This window comes from Ambystoma mexicanum, chromosome 13 (assembly GCF_040938575.1).
Source record: "Ambystoma mexicanum isolate Mex_15411 chromosome 13, UKY_AmexF1_1, whole genome shotgun sequence".
NCBI lineage: Eukaryota > Metazoa > Chordata > Amphibia > Caudata > Ambystomatidae > Ambystoma > Ambystoma mexicanum.
Window position 1 is genome coordinate 22250829 of NC_090938.1, and position 13317 is coordinate 22264145.

At 48.9% G+C, this 13317-nt stretch overlaps 1 protein-coding gene across 4 annotated transcripts in view; it reads right to left on the reverse strand.

Moving 5' to 3' along the window:
* Positions 1-6720: 6720 nt before the first annotated feature.
* The window catches only part of USP49 (ubiquitin specific peptidase 49), a 621874-nt gene continuing 615277 nt past the window's right edge, over positions 6721-13317 (reverse strand). For all 4 annotated transcript variants that reach the window (XM_069633039.1, XM_069633038.1, XM_069633041.1 and 1 more), the window contains one exon: positions 6721-7644. In XM_069633039.1, the coding sequence (XP_069489140.1) occupies positions 7481-7644 (164 nt within the window). In that variant the 3' untranslated portion in view covers positions 6721-7480. The remainder of the gene's footprint in view (positions 7645-13317) is intronic.

Genomic DNA, 13317 nt, shown 5'->3' on the forward strand with positions numbered 1-13317 from the left:
CAGGAGGCTGACTGGGGGCACTTCTTGTTGTGCCTGGTGGCAAAGAGATCCACCTGGGGAAAGCCCCAACAGTGGAAGATCTCCCGTGCACCAAGGTTGTTCAGCTGCCACTTGTAGTTTTCCGCTCCGAACCTGCTGAGCCTGTCCGCTTCCAGGTTGCTTTCCCCCCAGAAGGTGTACTGCCGTGAGCTAGATGTCGTTCTCCAAGGCCCATTCCCACATGCTGCTCACCAGTCTGCACAGGGAAGGGGACCTGGTCCCCCCCTTGCTTGTTGATGTAGTACATACTGGTCGAGTTGTCTGTCTGGATGAGGACCACTCTTCCCTTGATACGTGGGAGGATGGCTCTGAGCGCTAACCAGATGGCATTCAGTTCCAGCCAATTGATGTGGTATACTTGTTCTTGACGGGTCCACATGCCGTGGACTGAGAGGTCCTCCGGGGTGGCTCCCCAGCCCTCTAGGGAGGAGTCTGTGGTAATCGTCACCTGAGGGACGGGGGCCGGAAGGGCTTGCCCGTCCGCAGATTAGTCCCTGGACCACCATGTGAGGTCCGGGTGGAGAGAGATGGGGATCCTGATAATTTCAGCCTGAGAGCCCCACTCCTGGGTCCACGATGCTGCGAAGTGTAGCTGAATCCTCCTCATCATGAGTCTTGTGTGAGGGACGGCCAACAGTGCCGCTGCAAAGAGGCCCAGCAGATGCTGGTACCACCAAGCTGAAGTAGAGCCCCGGCTGAGGAAGTGGGACGTGGCCCTCCTGATGGACGAGATCTTGTCCTCCGAGGGGAAGACCCTCTCACAGCACGTGTCCCAGATGAGGCCCAGGAAGGTCAACGACTGAGTTGCAGTTGTGACTTCTAGAGATTGAGCGAAAAGCCCAGGTCGTGTAGCGTGTTCATCAGTGAATGGGAGGAGTGGTGAACTGCTTCCTGAGATGTAGCCCTGATGAGCCAGTCGTCGAGGTAGGCGTATATATGGAGGCCCTGAGCCCGGAGGAGGGCTGCGACCACATTCATGAGTCTGATAAAGACCCTGGGGGCCGAGTTGAGGCCAAAAGGGAGGACCTTGTACTGAAAATGGCATCCCATGATCCTGAACCGGAGGAAAGACTGATGGGTTTGTCAGATCAGACGTCCAGATAGGCGTCCTTCAGATCTAGGGAGCACATCCAGTCTCCCCTTCATAATGTCTCCGCAATAAAAGCTGGCGTCACCATCTTGAACCACTGGAGGGGTAAGGAGAGGTTGAGGGGAAAGGTCCAGTACAACTCTCAGGCCAGCCTGGTTCTTTTTTCTGAATGGCGAAGATCCTGGAGTAGAAGCCCGATCCCGGCTCGGCAGCTGGGACTTCCTCTACGGCCTGGCTCAGGACGAGCAACCGAATCTCTGCCAAAAGAGTTGCTGTCCCAACTTGCGGAAGTGGGGGAGAGGAGGGAGGAGAGGCAGGAATAGGTAGACGGTACCCTGAGGATACTACTGACAGGATCCAGGGGTCCGCAAAGTTCTGTCGCCATAAGTGTGCGTGAAGATCAAGCCTGCCACCCACTGGGGACACGTGGACCCGAGTGGGACTGTCATGGCTTCTTACCCTCGGAGGCAGAGGAGGAAGAGGGGGACTGGAAAAAGCCCTTGGCACCCCCCCCCCCTTTGATGCTTGCACCGACTAGGGGTCAGCGAGCGTTCCGGATGCCTAGACCTCCGTTCCTAGAAGCCGCAGAAGCCTCCAGATGAGCTACCCTTATCCGAGTGTTGCTGAGACTGGGAGTACGCTTTGGACGAGGCCTTTGCCAGAATAGGTAAAGACCTAACCGTCTGAGAGCTATTCTTCTTCTTGTGCAGCTCTTTGTCTGTGCTAAGGGCAGATCTAGAATACGTTCTGGACATCTGGGTTGAACTTGGTTGCCCGGAGCCAGGCCATCCTTCTCAGGTCCATGGCAATACAGATGGCACATCCAGAGGTATCGATGTGTGCCAGCGTGGACTCCATGATATCCTGCGCCACAAGCTTGGCCTCGGCTAGCCCCACTTTGAAAGGTGATTGGCTGTGGGTGGGGAGTTCCGGGAGGACGTCAGCAATTTCCCACCATAATCTCTGGTTAGCGGCTGCCAGCCTGGTGTCTGTGTTGGCCTGTCGCAGGTGCAGAAGCATTGGTATACAGCTTCTTACTGTATGCCTCCAAGGTTTTCTCCTCCTTGCCTAATAGCGCCGTCAATGAAGAAGATGAGGACGACTGTAGTTTGGAGTACAGCTATCACTGAGGAGTGTGGCTGAGGATGGGAGAAGAGCAAGAGTGTATCCCCCTCCATCTGCCTGTACTTGGCGTCCAGCAGGCGGTTGACTGGCTGCACAGAGTGTGGTTTGAGCAAACCCTTCTTGGCGAGGGAGACTACATCGGTTTGCAGTGGAATTCCCGTTCTGGCAGAAGGGCGCCTCGTGAGGACTTCAGCGAGGACGCCCTTCCCGGCTGTTCGACCTGGGGCTGTGGGAGGCCCAGGTATTCCGCCAGACCCGCGATATGTTCGTGGAAGGCCCTGGCCGATGATGGTGTGTCAGGATCCTCCTCCTCATCAGTATCCTGAGGGTCTAGGGGATCCTGTGGAGCAGGAGGAGTATCCAAAGCCGGAGGCTGGGGCACGGGGACCACTGCAAAAGGCAGAGGAAGAGGCTGATATGGAACCGCCTGTGGAGTAGGCTGAGGAGCCAGAGTAGGCAGCTGCGCTGGAGCTAGAGGCGTCGGCTGAGGCGTCTGTGGTGCCGCCAGCATAGCAGGAAGGACTTCCCTGACGTCATCCTTGATGATAGCCCCCATATCTGGAGACTTCATGAGGCCGAGGAACCTCTCAAAGATCCGGTCCTCGCTGGCCGAAGAGGAGAATGGAACTGAGGCGGTTACTAGAGGCGACTGAGGCCGATGCGGACCCTGTACATACAGACAAAAAGGAAAACAGCCTTGCACATAAGAAGGGTAGGCCGTAGGCCACGTACCTGGTTGATGCCAGTCCCACCTTGATACTCGTTCTTTGCCGAAGTCATGCAGATGCATCGAACGGGTGTCCTTTTCTGGCACGTCGTCCATTTTGTTGAGCTTGGCTCTCTTGGGCCAGCCTCTGCCAAGTCTCTTATGTGTGAGGCGCACGACTTGGCCCGCTCCTCGGGCTCGTGCCCGGTAGGAGTACCAACCTCAACCCGGGGGTCGTTAGAGATGCGTTCAGGCGCCCCCTCGGACGTACTGCCGGCAATAGGGCGGAGCCCCTCGGCCATGATGCCGGTACAAGGGCGGAGCCCGGTAATAGAGCCTAGCGGCCCCATAACCATGGCACCGGGAGGATCCGAGGACCCCTCTGCCCGAAGGCTGGTAGCTGTGACAGCCTAGGTGCACGAGTTGGTAAAAGGACCTGACCGGCCCCTCCCGTGTATGAGAGTCCGTGGGAAGGAGTCTCCTTTGCGAGGTGCGGATGAAAATATAGTCCCTACCTCTGCCCTGGAACGTCTCATGAAACTCTTGAGGTCCTTAGAAGGAGACCGCTAAAAGAGCCCCCTCCACCTGGCTAGTCTGTTCTTCCGCGCTTTCGAGGACAGCGAGCCACACGCCGAACAGGCTTGCCAACCGTGGTCTCGCCAAAAGCAACGTAGGCAGAGGGCGTGGGGGTCTGAAGTTGGAAAAGGCCCATTGCAGGAACCCTGTCATAGTCGACATGCGCCGGGGAGGTGAGCTGTGGCGTCTGAGGACCGAGTACCTATTGAACAAAAAGACAAAAGATATAGAGGAAGAATCCACGTGTGGAATTACATGGCCGAAGCCAAACCCAAATCCAGGAGCGCTGGTGAATTCGGCCCGTTCCCGTCGGCGCGGAAAAGGGGACGGAGGTGTGGCGCCGAAGGGCGGAGTCAGGGCAGCACATGCTCCCAGGCCTGCGCCTCTAAATTTAGAGGGAAGCAGATTTTTCTGGTGAAAAAGGTTCCGCCTCCCGTCCCTCGTGAGGGATGCCCATGCAGTATGGAGGAAAAGGGACGGGACGTAACAGTAAGTTGAGTATGCTACTGAGTCTGCTTAGTGGCCGCACTGGCACCCTTTTATTGAGGATGACCACATATGAGGTGTCGAGGGCACTGGCATCCTCTAGGTGTTTTAGGACCTCATTCACTGCACCTGACCTCTCTTCGAAATAATTTTGGAGTAATGTTCCTGCCAGTCACCAAAATCAAAGTCATCACACCTGTCAAGGAGTACATCTACTTACCTACACGACTCCCATGTTGTATCCCCCCACTGCAACCACCAGACTTTCAGCTATCCTGCAGCGTATTCAACAAGTCGGTGGATAAGTCAATGCCAAACAGGTGTCCAATGACAGTGCTCGGAGCATCTACCCCTTTTGGCTACATAATGTCATACATCGGCTTGTATCCAGAACCGCGCTGAATAACAGGCATGGTGGGAGCAGGGGTGGACATCATCAGCTGTTATCGCATTTGAGTGAATATGGCCAGTATGTCCTACCAAAAGGACTGTGTAATGGCAGTCTTCACAAACATGATGGTAGGGTGCCTGGCAGAGTCATATGCTCTTTTCTTTTTGGTCTTTCTGAGTGCCTATGTTTGGAGTAGCGAGACACACTCTTCCCTAACTCTAATTGATCTCTTCTTGTGTCTCATGAGTTGTGGAGGGACTCCGGCTAGAGTCTGTCCCTCGCAAGTGCGCCCCTTTCCGGTTCAGAGGAGTACCTGTGGCCCTCTGCGGAAAAGTCTGGCCTTGGATGTCATTCCCGGCAAGCCTCACACTCATTGCTGTTGTGTCAGGAGCCAAGGGACCACATTAAGTGGTCATGGGTGCAATTAACATCCTCTGACACTTTTTGCAGGCCTTAAGCCAGAGGGATTCTTGCTCATTTTAGCAAAAAGAATTTAGATGATCCAATTTTAATTAAAGAATGAAAGAACAACAGAATATGAATTTGTGTGACCGCTAGAGCCCGCGTGTTCCAAAGCCTCGCAACCTGTGGAATCACAAAAGGAACTATTATACCTGGGGCAGATGGCACCACTCCTGGGCACTGTCACTTCCGTTGGAGGCTGCAAAGAGGTGCTTCCATAGCACAGCGTGTATGGGTGGCAGCACTCAAACATTTTCACAGTCCCAACATGGAGGCTGGACATTTCAATAAGGAATCAACAGAGACCGTATCTAACTCACCATTGCCCTCTCTACAAAATGTTCAGAGTTCATTTTTAGGAATCCACTGAAAAGGCAAGACACAGGCCCTGCAAAGGGGCGCTGAATGTCACACACAGGGCTGAAAATGGTCACGCCCAAGGCACTTGAAACAGCAACTGGGGTTAAGAGCACTAACAATTGTTGCTAAAGAAAATGCAAGTTTTGAACCCTGAGGAATGGGGCATAAACGCAAAGAAAGAAAAAAGGAGTTTAGTGAGCGCAATACCCGTGCCACAAACACACAGAGAAAAGGACTGGTGGTCAGTCAGGCACATGCAACTCACGGTCACTTATAGGAGGCGAGGTTGTATATTCACTAGGGCCCTTTCGATTTAATGTTGTTAAACAATAAGCTTTACATTCAACCCTACAAGCAAATGTCTTAGGTATCGAGGAAAGGGAACAGCATATAAGAGTAGTCTTTCTGCCAGTTTCTGTCCATTATTCGTCAGTAGAACCATACTCTTATCTATGACTTACATACCCATGATACCAACGGAATGGACAGCTAGTTTGCTACTATGACCATTTATGGAAGCTCATTGTTTGCTTCCCTTGGACTCAGTGAGGAGGAAGGAAGCGTGAGGCTAAGCTGGCATGGCCCAATGTTCAGTCCCACACGTCCCTCGGGACTAATTAAAGCCGCATCTGAACATGACAAATGTGCACAATCATTTGCTGGGCTACGGACGCTCGCACTGAAAAGGAGTGTCAACATAAGCATTGAAGGCAATAATCAGGACCAAGTCTCTCGCCCCAAAATCTGATTGAGTCTTAAATTGGTCTGAAACTAAAATAGCGCCTGCAAACAGAACTTGTTTACAGTTTTTTGTTCCCTAGGAGGAAAGTAATGATACATTTGCAAGTGCCCCATAAACATTAATCTTATACCTCAGGTGTTACAAAGTTAGGGCCAGTGACTAAAACATTTTACCAACTGCATGTATTGTACTGCTCTCATTTTCTAGAGAAACACATTAAGAGGCTGAAGGATGTTTTCTTTTTATAACAGAAATTACATCTGACTGAGCAGAGGAACTGATAATGCAAAGATGTTAATATAAAATACTCTTTAGTATGTCATGGGGAGAGGGGGATAATAATGTCTTAACGACTGACATGGTAGATTCTCAAATGCCAGCATCTTCAGTAGGGAACCATTCGAAACTGCGTGTGCTTCTAAGGTTTGAAACAGGAGGGAGGATTGTACACGAGAATCTGTGCTGCTCTACATGCCTGAGAAGAAATGCCCGGAAGGAATAAGATGGGGAGCGTTTCTTGGATTCAGAGTTTGAGTCATCTACCACCTAGTCTATGACATAGATTCTTTTGTAAGGCTTTGTGGTTGATGACCTGCTTTCCAACAGCTGCCTTGCTCTATAACACTATCTCGACGCCAACCATCTTCACACCATGGAACAGTGGAACAACAAGCATCCCTCTGAAAAGGTTTCAGATGAGAAAACAGGTTTTACAGTAAATAAAATGCTCAGTTCGCCATACAGTGAATTGAAAAAGAACTTTAAAAAAACAAGGAGGTCACTTCTGTATGGACAGGTGTTCGGCGAAAAGGTCAGCCTTAAAAGTGCCAGATGCAGCATTCCCTATTAGGGATTCTGCCAATAAACGTTGACTTTTTGTCTAAAGAAATAATAACCACAAAACAAAAAAGTAAAGAAATACGTTTTTTTTGTAATTCAAAATCATTTCTAAAGTGTTGTTGGATCCTCTGGCTTTCAGGAAATATTGTAAAGGTTATGAATGAAAGACATCCCAGGACGAAGAACTATGTGATTAGTCTGTGGATTAGCCAAACACACCGAGAGGCTCTTACACAACCTATGGCAATGCCACGCAGAGTAACAGCAATTCAAGTGCAAAGCAACCATTCACGGAATCTGAAAGATGTTGTAATCTGTTGCAAGCACAGGGCTGTACAACAAGTCCACATTTCTAAATGGTCAGAAGAATACTAGATGACTTGGTGGCATTTCATGTCTTATCCATCTGCCTGGCGCAGCCTGCGCTTACCTGGGAGTCAGACCAAGTGTTATATGGAGATGCGGTCAGCGTACCTCCCTCTGTATACAGACACATCTACATGAAGTGCATGTCTTATGTTTCTGCAGAGGAGCTCTCTGAACCTACATGGAGAAGAGTTGGATGAACACAAGGAGTTTTTTTTTCTTTTTCTTTTTTCTATAAACGTTAGAGTATGTGCAAAGTCCAACAGGATCCTCCATTTAAGAAGTCTCTTGTTCTTTTCACTGGTTCGGGATGGCACCTGAGCTGTAGGTTGTGTTTGCGATTTCTGCATTGCCCTGCACACTCGACCTTTGTGTGTAGAAGAGGATGTACGCCTGCGTCCTACAGACCTCGTCCACGCTGCACATTTTCAGCCTTGAGTCATTGCAGTGCACCCAGAAAGCTGAAAAAGAAAGTGTCAATGGTAACTGATCACCAATCATACAAGAACAGTTGATGAAATCTCCTGCAGGTAGCGCACCATTGAGGATATTCTCAAACTAACTACCAAGTCTCTAATAACGCCCCAGATTTCAAATGTTGCCAGAAATAAACCACAAGGACTGTGAGGCAGCGTTCACAATATCATGACTTGAGTCTCAATGTAAACCCCGAAATGCCTCTCGGATACCTGCACAAAGCTGCTGCACACATGGTTAGAGCGGTCCGCGTTAGTTAATTCCTGCCCTCCCTCATTGGAGCGCTGTAGATGGAAATGTCACTTACCTGTAACCCTGTTTCTCCAGCCTGAATATTCTTCTCCCATGGTTCATCTGCTGTTAGAAATCACTTGCTATATGCACAGCGAACCCTGGAGTTTGCGGAGGGGTAGTATATGTTGTTTCATTTAGCTTGTATGACACACCAATACCCACCGTAGCACAAGAGACTAGCAATCGCTTAAGAAGGGCCCGCAAATCCCAAAATGAAACTGGCAGGTGTGACAAGGCATTAACAGGATACACAAGAAAATGTACTTTTAACAGGCAAAAGCTTGGTTGGGCTGAATGCCTATGGGAGGATAACGGTTCTCAAGAGTGTTCCGAATGGATGTACTTAAAAGGTGCATGACCTTACCTAAAAGACCACCTGTGCTTGTCAGGACATCCTTATCTAACACACAGGGAGGGGGCTAAGGGATATAGCACCCAGCTCCCCTCTTGACTTCAGACATAGGGAAACCATGCCCAGCACGCCCACTGGCTTCCCCACAAGCAAGTATTTCCTCCCACACTGCTTAAGCTTTTATATGGGGCTATTTCCTCTCAGCAGTATTTTCATACCCTTTTCTGAGGGGTCTTGCTTGGCCAACATATTCCAATAGTTGGTCTTGGGGGGCAAGAGGCTGGGGCAGGCACATCTTACTTTCCATGGCATTGCTAGCAACACCTCAACCAGGAAATATATACCCCCATCTTTAGAGTGTTACCTTTGACACACCCCTCCCCTATACACCTCTGCACAACCTCTCCTCGTGCCCATTCTCTCCCTCCCGACAACCCGTGAGAATGCCCCCCCACTTCTACACACCGCCCAGCGTCCGATTCTCAAGCCAGAGGAGCTCTCTGGTGCTCCAAACCCGACTATCCTGCCACTAAAGCAACAGCTGCGCCGCCTTTCAGGAACTCTCCATCCAGATCAGTCCCCCACCCCTCTACACCTTCGCCAGAACCCCAAGGACCCCAGCACATCAGACCTTATCAAACACTCATATAAGGGGAGCTCCTCTTCGCACCAATAACCTTGACTCACCGCCTGTACGCGTACTCTCCCTCCCACCTGACCCACCCCACCCCCACCCCCAAAAAAAACAAGCATTACCTTGACGGTCATAACCCACTCGCACCACCCACAACCTCTACCCCCTTCCGGCCCAACAGCCTTGTCAGCTGCTAAGCAAACGCACACACCCATCCACAGAACTATCCCTTCATCCCCTTTCCATTCAGACCCCCCTACCCTCTCTCACATATCTTGCACCCAAACATACAATACTCTGGAGCAGAGACCGGCCCTCACCCTTGACTCTCATGCCTGGCCACGCCTGCATCAGTACACCCACCTCACCTTCCCTGGCCTCACTGTCAGGACCACCCTGTTAGCCATTCCTAGCTTCTCCATTTTTGAACACAACCTCTTTCACACTACATCTACACCTTTCCCTCCCCTTGGACACACCACCCACCACACTGGCACCACTGACCGGCCACCTTCCAACCCCTGACCTTTCCTCTCACGCAATCCGGCCACTGCCTGTTCACTCTTCCCGCTCCCAATCCATCTCACACAGTCCCTGCCCCCACAAACCGAATCCCCCACCCAAACCATCACCACCCTTCCAGTCACTTTGACTGTTCTAGCCCTATCATCCACCCCCTGTCAGGTTTTCCCAGTCTTTTGCAAGTAGACGAAGGGGCGGGGGATTCAAGGTTGGCTTGAGGCACAAGGGTTGTATTGCCCATTGATTCTGTATTGGTAGGGTGAGCTTTCTGGGTTGTTCTTGTTCCTTAACTTATTTCCAGGAAGCTGGAGACTTCCCAGTCGAAGATGAAGCTAGCAGTATGTCGCACTGATTGGCTGAGAAATTGCTGTGATGTAGTTTGGAATCTTGCAAAAGATTCTGAACTGCCTTTTATTCAGACTACAAGCAGAGCAGGTCACTGCATTCAGAGCTCCAATAAATTACCGAAGAAGAACCACAGTGAAACTAGTTTAAAACCAGAGAAGACTGAGAACCAGCAAGAAGGAAATGCAGCTCAGCAGAAAGTGGAGATAAATGAACTTTCAGATTTAATTCGAAAAGGGTTAGCTGATAAGAGACTTGTGAAGAGATCAGAAGTTATATGCTTAGCCTGAAAAGGCGATTTGTTATTAATTCAAAAGAAAAACTAAGTTTTCTGAATTTGCAGCAAAAGTTTATTGAAGTTTGAGACTAAGTATCTAAGGAAGTATTCTCTTGCCGGTATCAAACGTGTGCGTGATAACAAAACTAACATGGTGCGAAGAACGGTGGCGAACCTAAGCTAATCTATGAGCGCGAAGAAATACATTGTTTATGGCATGCGTGTGTAAACAAAACTAACTACTGCGCAGGGTTCAGACGCAAATCTAAGTGATCTATGCATGTTTAAAATAAGGACATTCTTTTTAATGAAATGCGCGAGAGAAGTGGTTGGTAAATCGGGGTTTCCTTTCTGTGCGGTTGCGGCTACAGTAGCCAATTTCGACTAAAAGGACCTAATAACGTGTGCGTGCGTTGTTTGCTGAAGCAGGAAGTCAAACGCTGAGGTAAAAGAAACAACACTTGGATACTCAGTGAAGCACCAACGTTGCGGCTAACGGAACTCCTTTCTTTTTCACTCGTCGAGTTTGTCTACACAGCGGTTACCTTCTACCGGAGCAAGCAAGTCAACGGTAGAAGGTAACGCGCACTCCAATTCCTGGCCAATATACTATCTGAAGAAAGAAAAAAATAACTGGGTTAAATCCCAAAAGTGTCCAATTCACATTGTTCACAGGGTTGGATCCCTTCTGCTGCATTTGTACTGCTGTTTTCCTCCTCCTAGCGCTTTCGTGTCCCAACACTCTTCAGGGAGGCTGTGTTGCCTTTCTTTTCAGGTTAATCAAATTAAATTGCTAATGCAGTCTTTAAGGATTATGGGAGCTGTAGTGAAAACATTTGTTCAGTTCAGGTGACCAAGGAAAGACTCCCCTCCAGGAGCACACACCTTACCCTAAGCAGGGGGAGGGGTGAAAACCATAACTATGGTTCTCCACTGTAGGGCAAAATATCCCCGGTGCTGCAGCCTCTGGAGTCAGGATTTCCCACAAATTACATGAACAAACAGAAGGAGGGTGAGGCACGCACTACAATTCCTGGCCAATATACTACCTGAAGAAAGAAAAAAATAACTGGGTTAAATCCCAAAAGTGTCCAATTCACAATGTCCGGGCTCTAGAGGCAGCAGCACCGGGGTTACCATGCCCCACTTTGGAGGACCACAATGCTGGTACACTTCACCTCCCCCAATTTTGGGTAAGAACTGTGTTTTGGAGGGGTGAAGGACAAATAGCAGGCCGAGGAGAGGAAGTGGGGTTTAGGACTCCCCACGATGTGTTTATGAGGGAAAATATGAGCCGGGAGCACTGGACACTTCGTCCCAGGGCACGTAGCAGCCCGGCCCTGACCTCAAGAGAACTGTTGGAGTGGAATGGCCAATGGGAGATTTTAAAGGTTGTGCCAACGTTGCAAATTTGACTGGGGAAGACAGACCTTTGTATGTAGGCGAACCTGTCTATTTCGTTTGCGGTAATGTAGCATTTCCATGGTTGTCCAGGGATTGGCAGGGAACCTGTTATTTAGGGATACTGTTACCTGGGGTGTTTATAGCTAGTACAAAAGAAGTTTCAAAGGCTCGTCCACGGCGGGATAAGGATGGTGATACCCCGGCACAAGTATTGGGAGACATAGCAAAATCAGTTGTGCCATTTTGGGGGCAGATAGTGAATTCAGAAGATATTAGAAAACTAGCGAGAGTACTGGAGAGAACCATCAACCGGACCACAGATATACTCTACAATATGACATTAGAGCAGAAAGCAATAAGATTAGTAGCACTGCAAAATCGAATTGCATTAGATGTCATTCTAGATGATTGTGGTGGAGTATGCAAATTAGTGGGGACCGCTTGCTGTGTTTTCGTACCAGATTCCTCCCCAACTATCTTCAAGGCAATACAAAATCTGCACGTCCTTAGTTCTGAAGTGCATGTTCCCGAGGGAAACTGGGATCTAAGTGCTTGGTTCTGGGACTTCTTGCGATCTTGGGGTTGGAAGGTACTTAAGGTCTTATTAATTATTTTGGGAATTCTGTTTCTTTGTTGCTGTATTTAGTGTCTGCCTGGTATGTGTTCGATGCTAGGGGGATGTTGCGCGCAAGCGATAGGTTCGATAGGACATAAAATGTATGCCCCAGATAAGACTGCCAAAGAATATGTATTGAAGGATATTTTAGCAAAAGACGTGATGACAATAGATATTTCAGATAGTGATTCAGGGTACATGGATAATGATGCATGGAGTTATTTGCAAGGAGACCCAAAGTAATTTTTGGCACTTGGCATAGGCCAAAAGGAGGGTTTGTCAGAATAGAAAGTATATGGTGCCTCCTATTGTAATAAATATATTAATATTGGTCTACGCCAAGCTGCTCGAAAGTCACTTGCGAGATCTGTGTTACAAGGTCCTGACCTTTAATCTATGTAGGCCGCCATTTTAGGATTCGTTGTGGAAAAGTCACCTGTGAGCTAAAATGGTGGACGATGTCATTGCAAAATACAACGTGGCCGTCTTGACCTCTGTACATAGCTAATGTGTAATCTGCCTACAGGCCACTTGTTGAGGTCATGAACTGAGACCTCGTCCTTCGTTGACCTATGTGTAAAAGGATCACTTGCGCGATGAAACTAATCCACAAGCATATATTAAGGATAATGGGTTTGCACACTGAACGAAGAACATCTGTCTTACTACATTGTATTCATGTTTAAGAAGGCCTGCATGCAAAACTTTAGAATACACAGTTAATGGATACGCTTGTTGTTACACGTGTTAAAGACAAACCAGTTATTTGAGACTCGGCACGAATCCTAGAATTGGTGATGTATAAAGTAGAATATTAACCCAAAGTGGGGCTGGACATAGTGCCCACAAAATGTATAAAAAGCAAATGCATTCTAATGTACAATCTCTCACTGAACACACTGAACCACGCTGGAGTTCGTTGTGTTGTACTGAGGGCCGACAGCTATCTAACTTTGCACTGTTTTTGTAATTGAATTCAGTAGAGAATAAAGTACTTTGTATGTTCCTTTTTAACCCGTGTTCAGTGTATTTCCTTTTGGGGTACTCAGCCTCGATATTTTATTTCTGTTTTCACAACAAGCTAGAGACGACCTTCTGGCAGAACAACCGGAAAATGGGGCGCCCTCAGCGTGCCCACTCGCCAATCTGTCGATGGACACAAAGAATAAGATCCCGGTAACAGTGCTCTCGCAGAATGTAAGAGGGATGAACA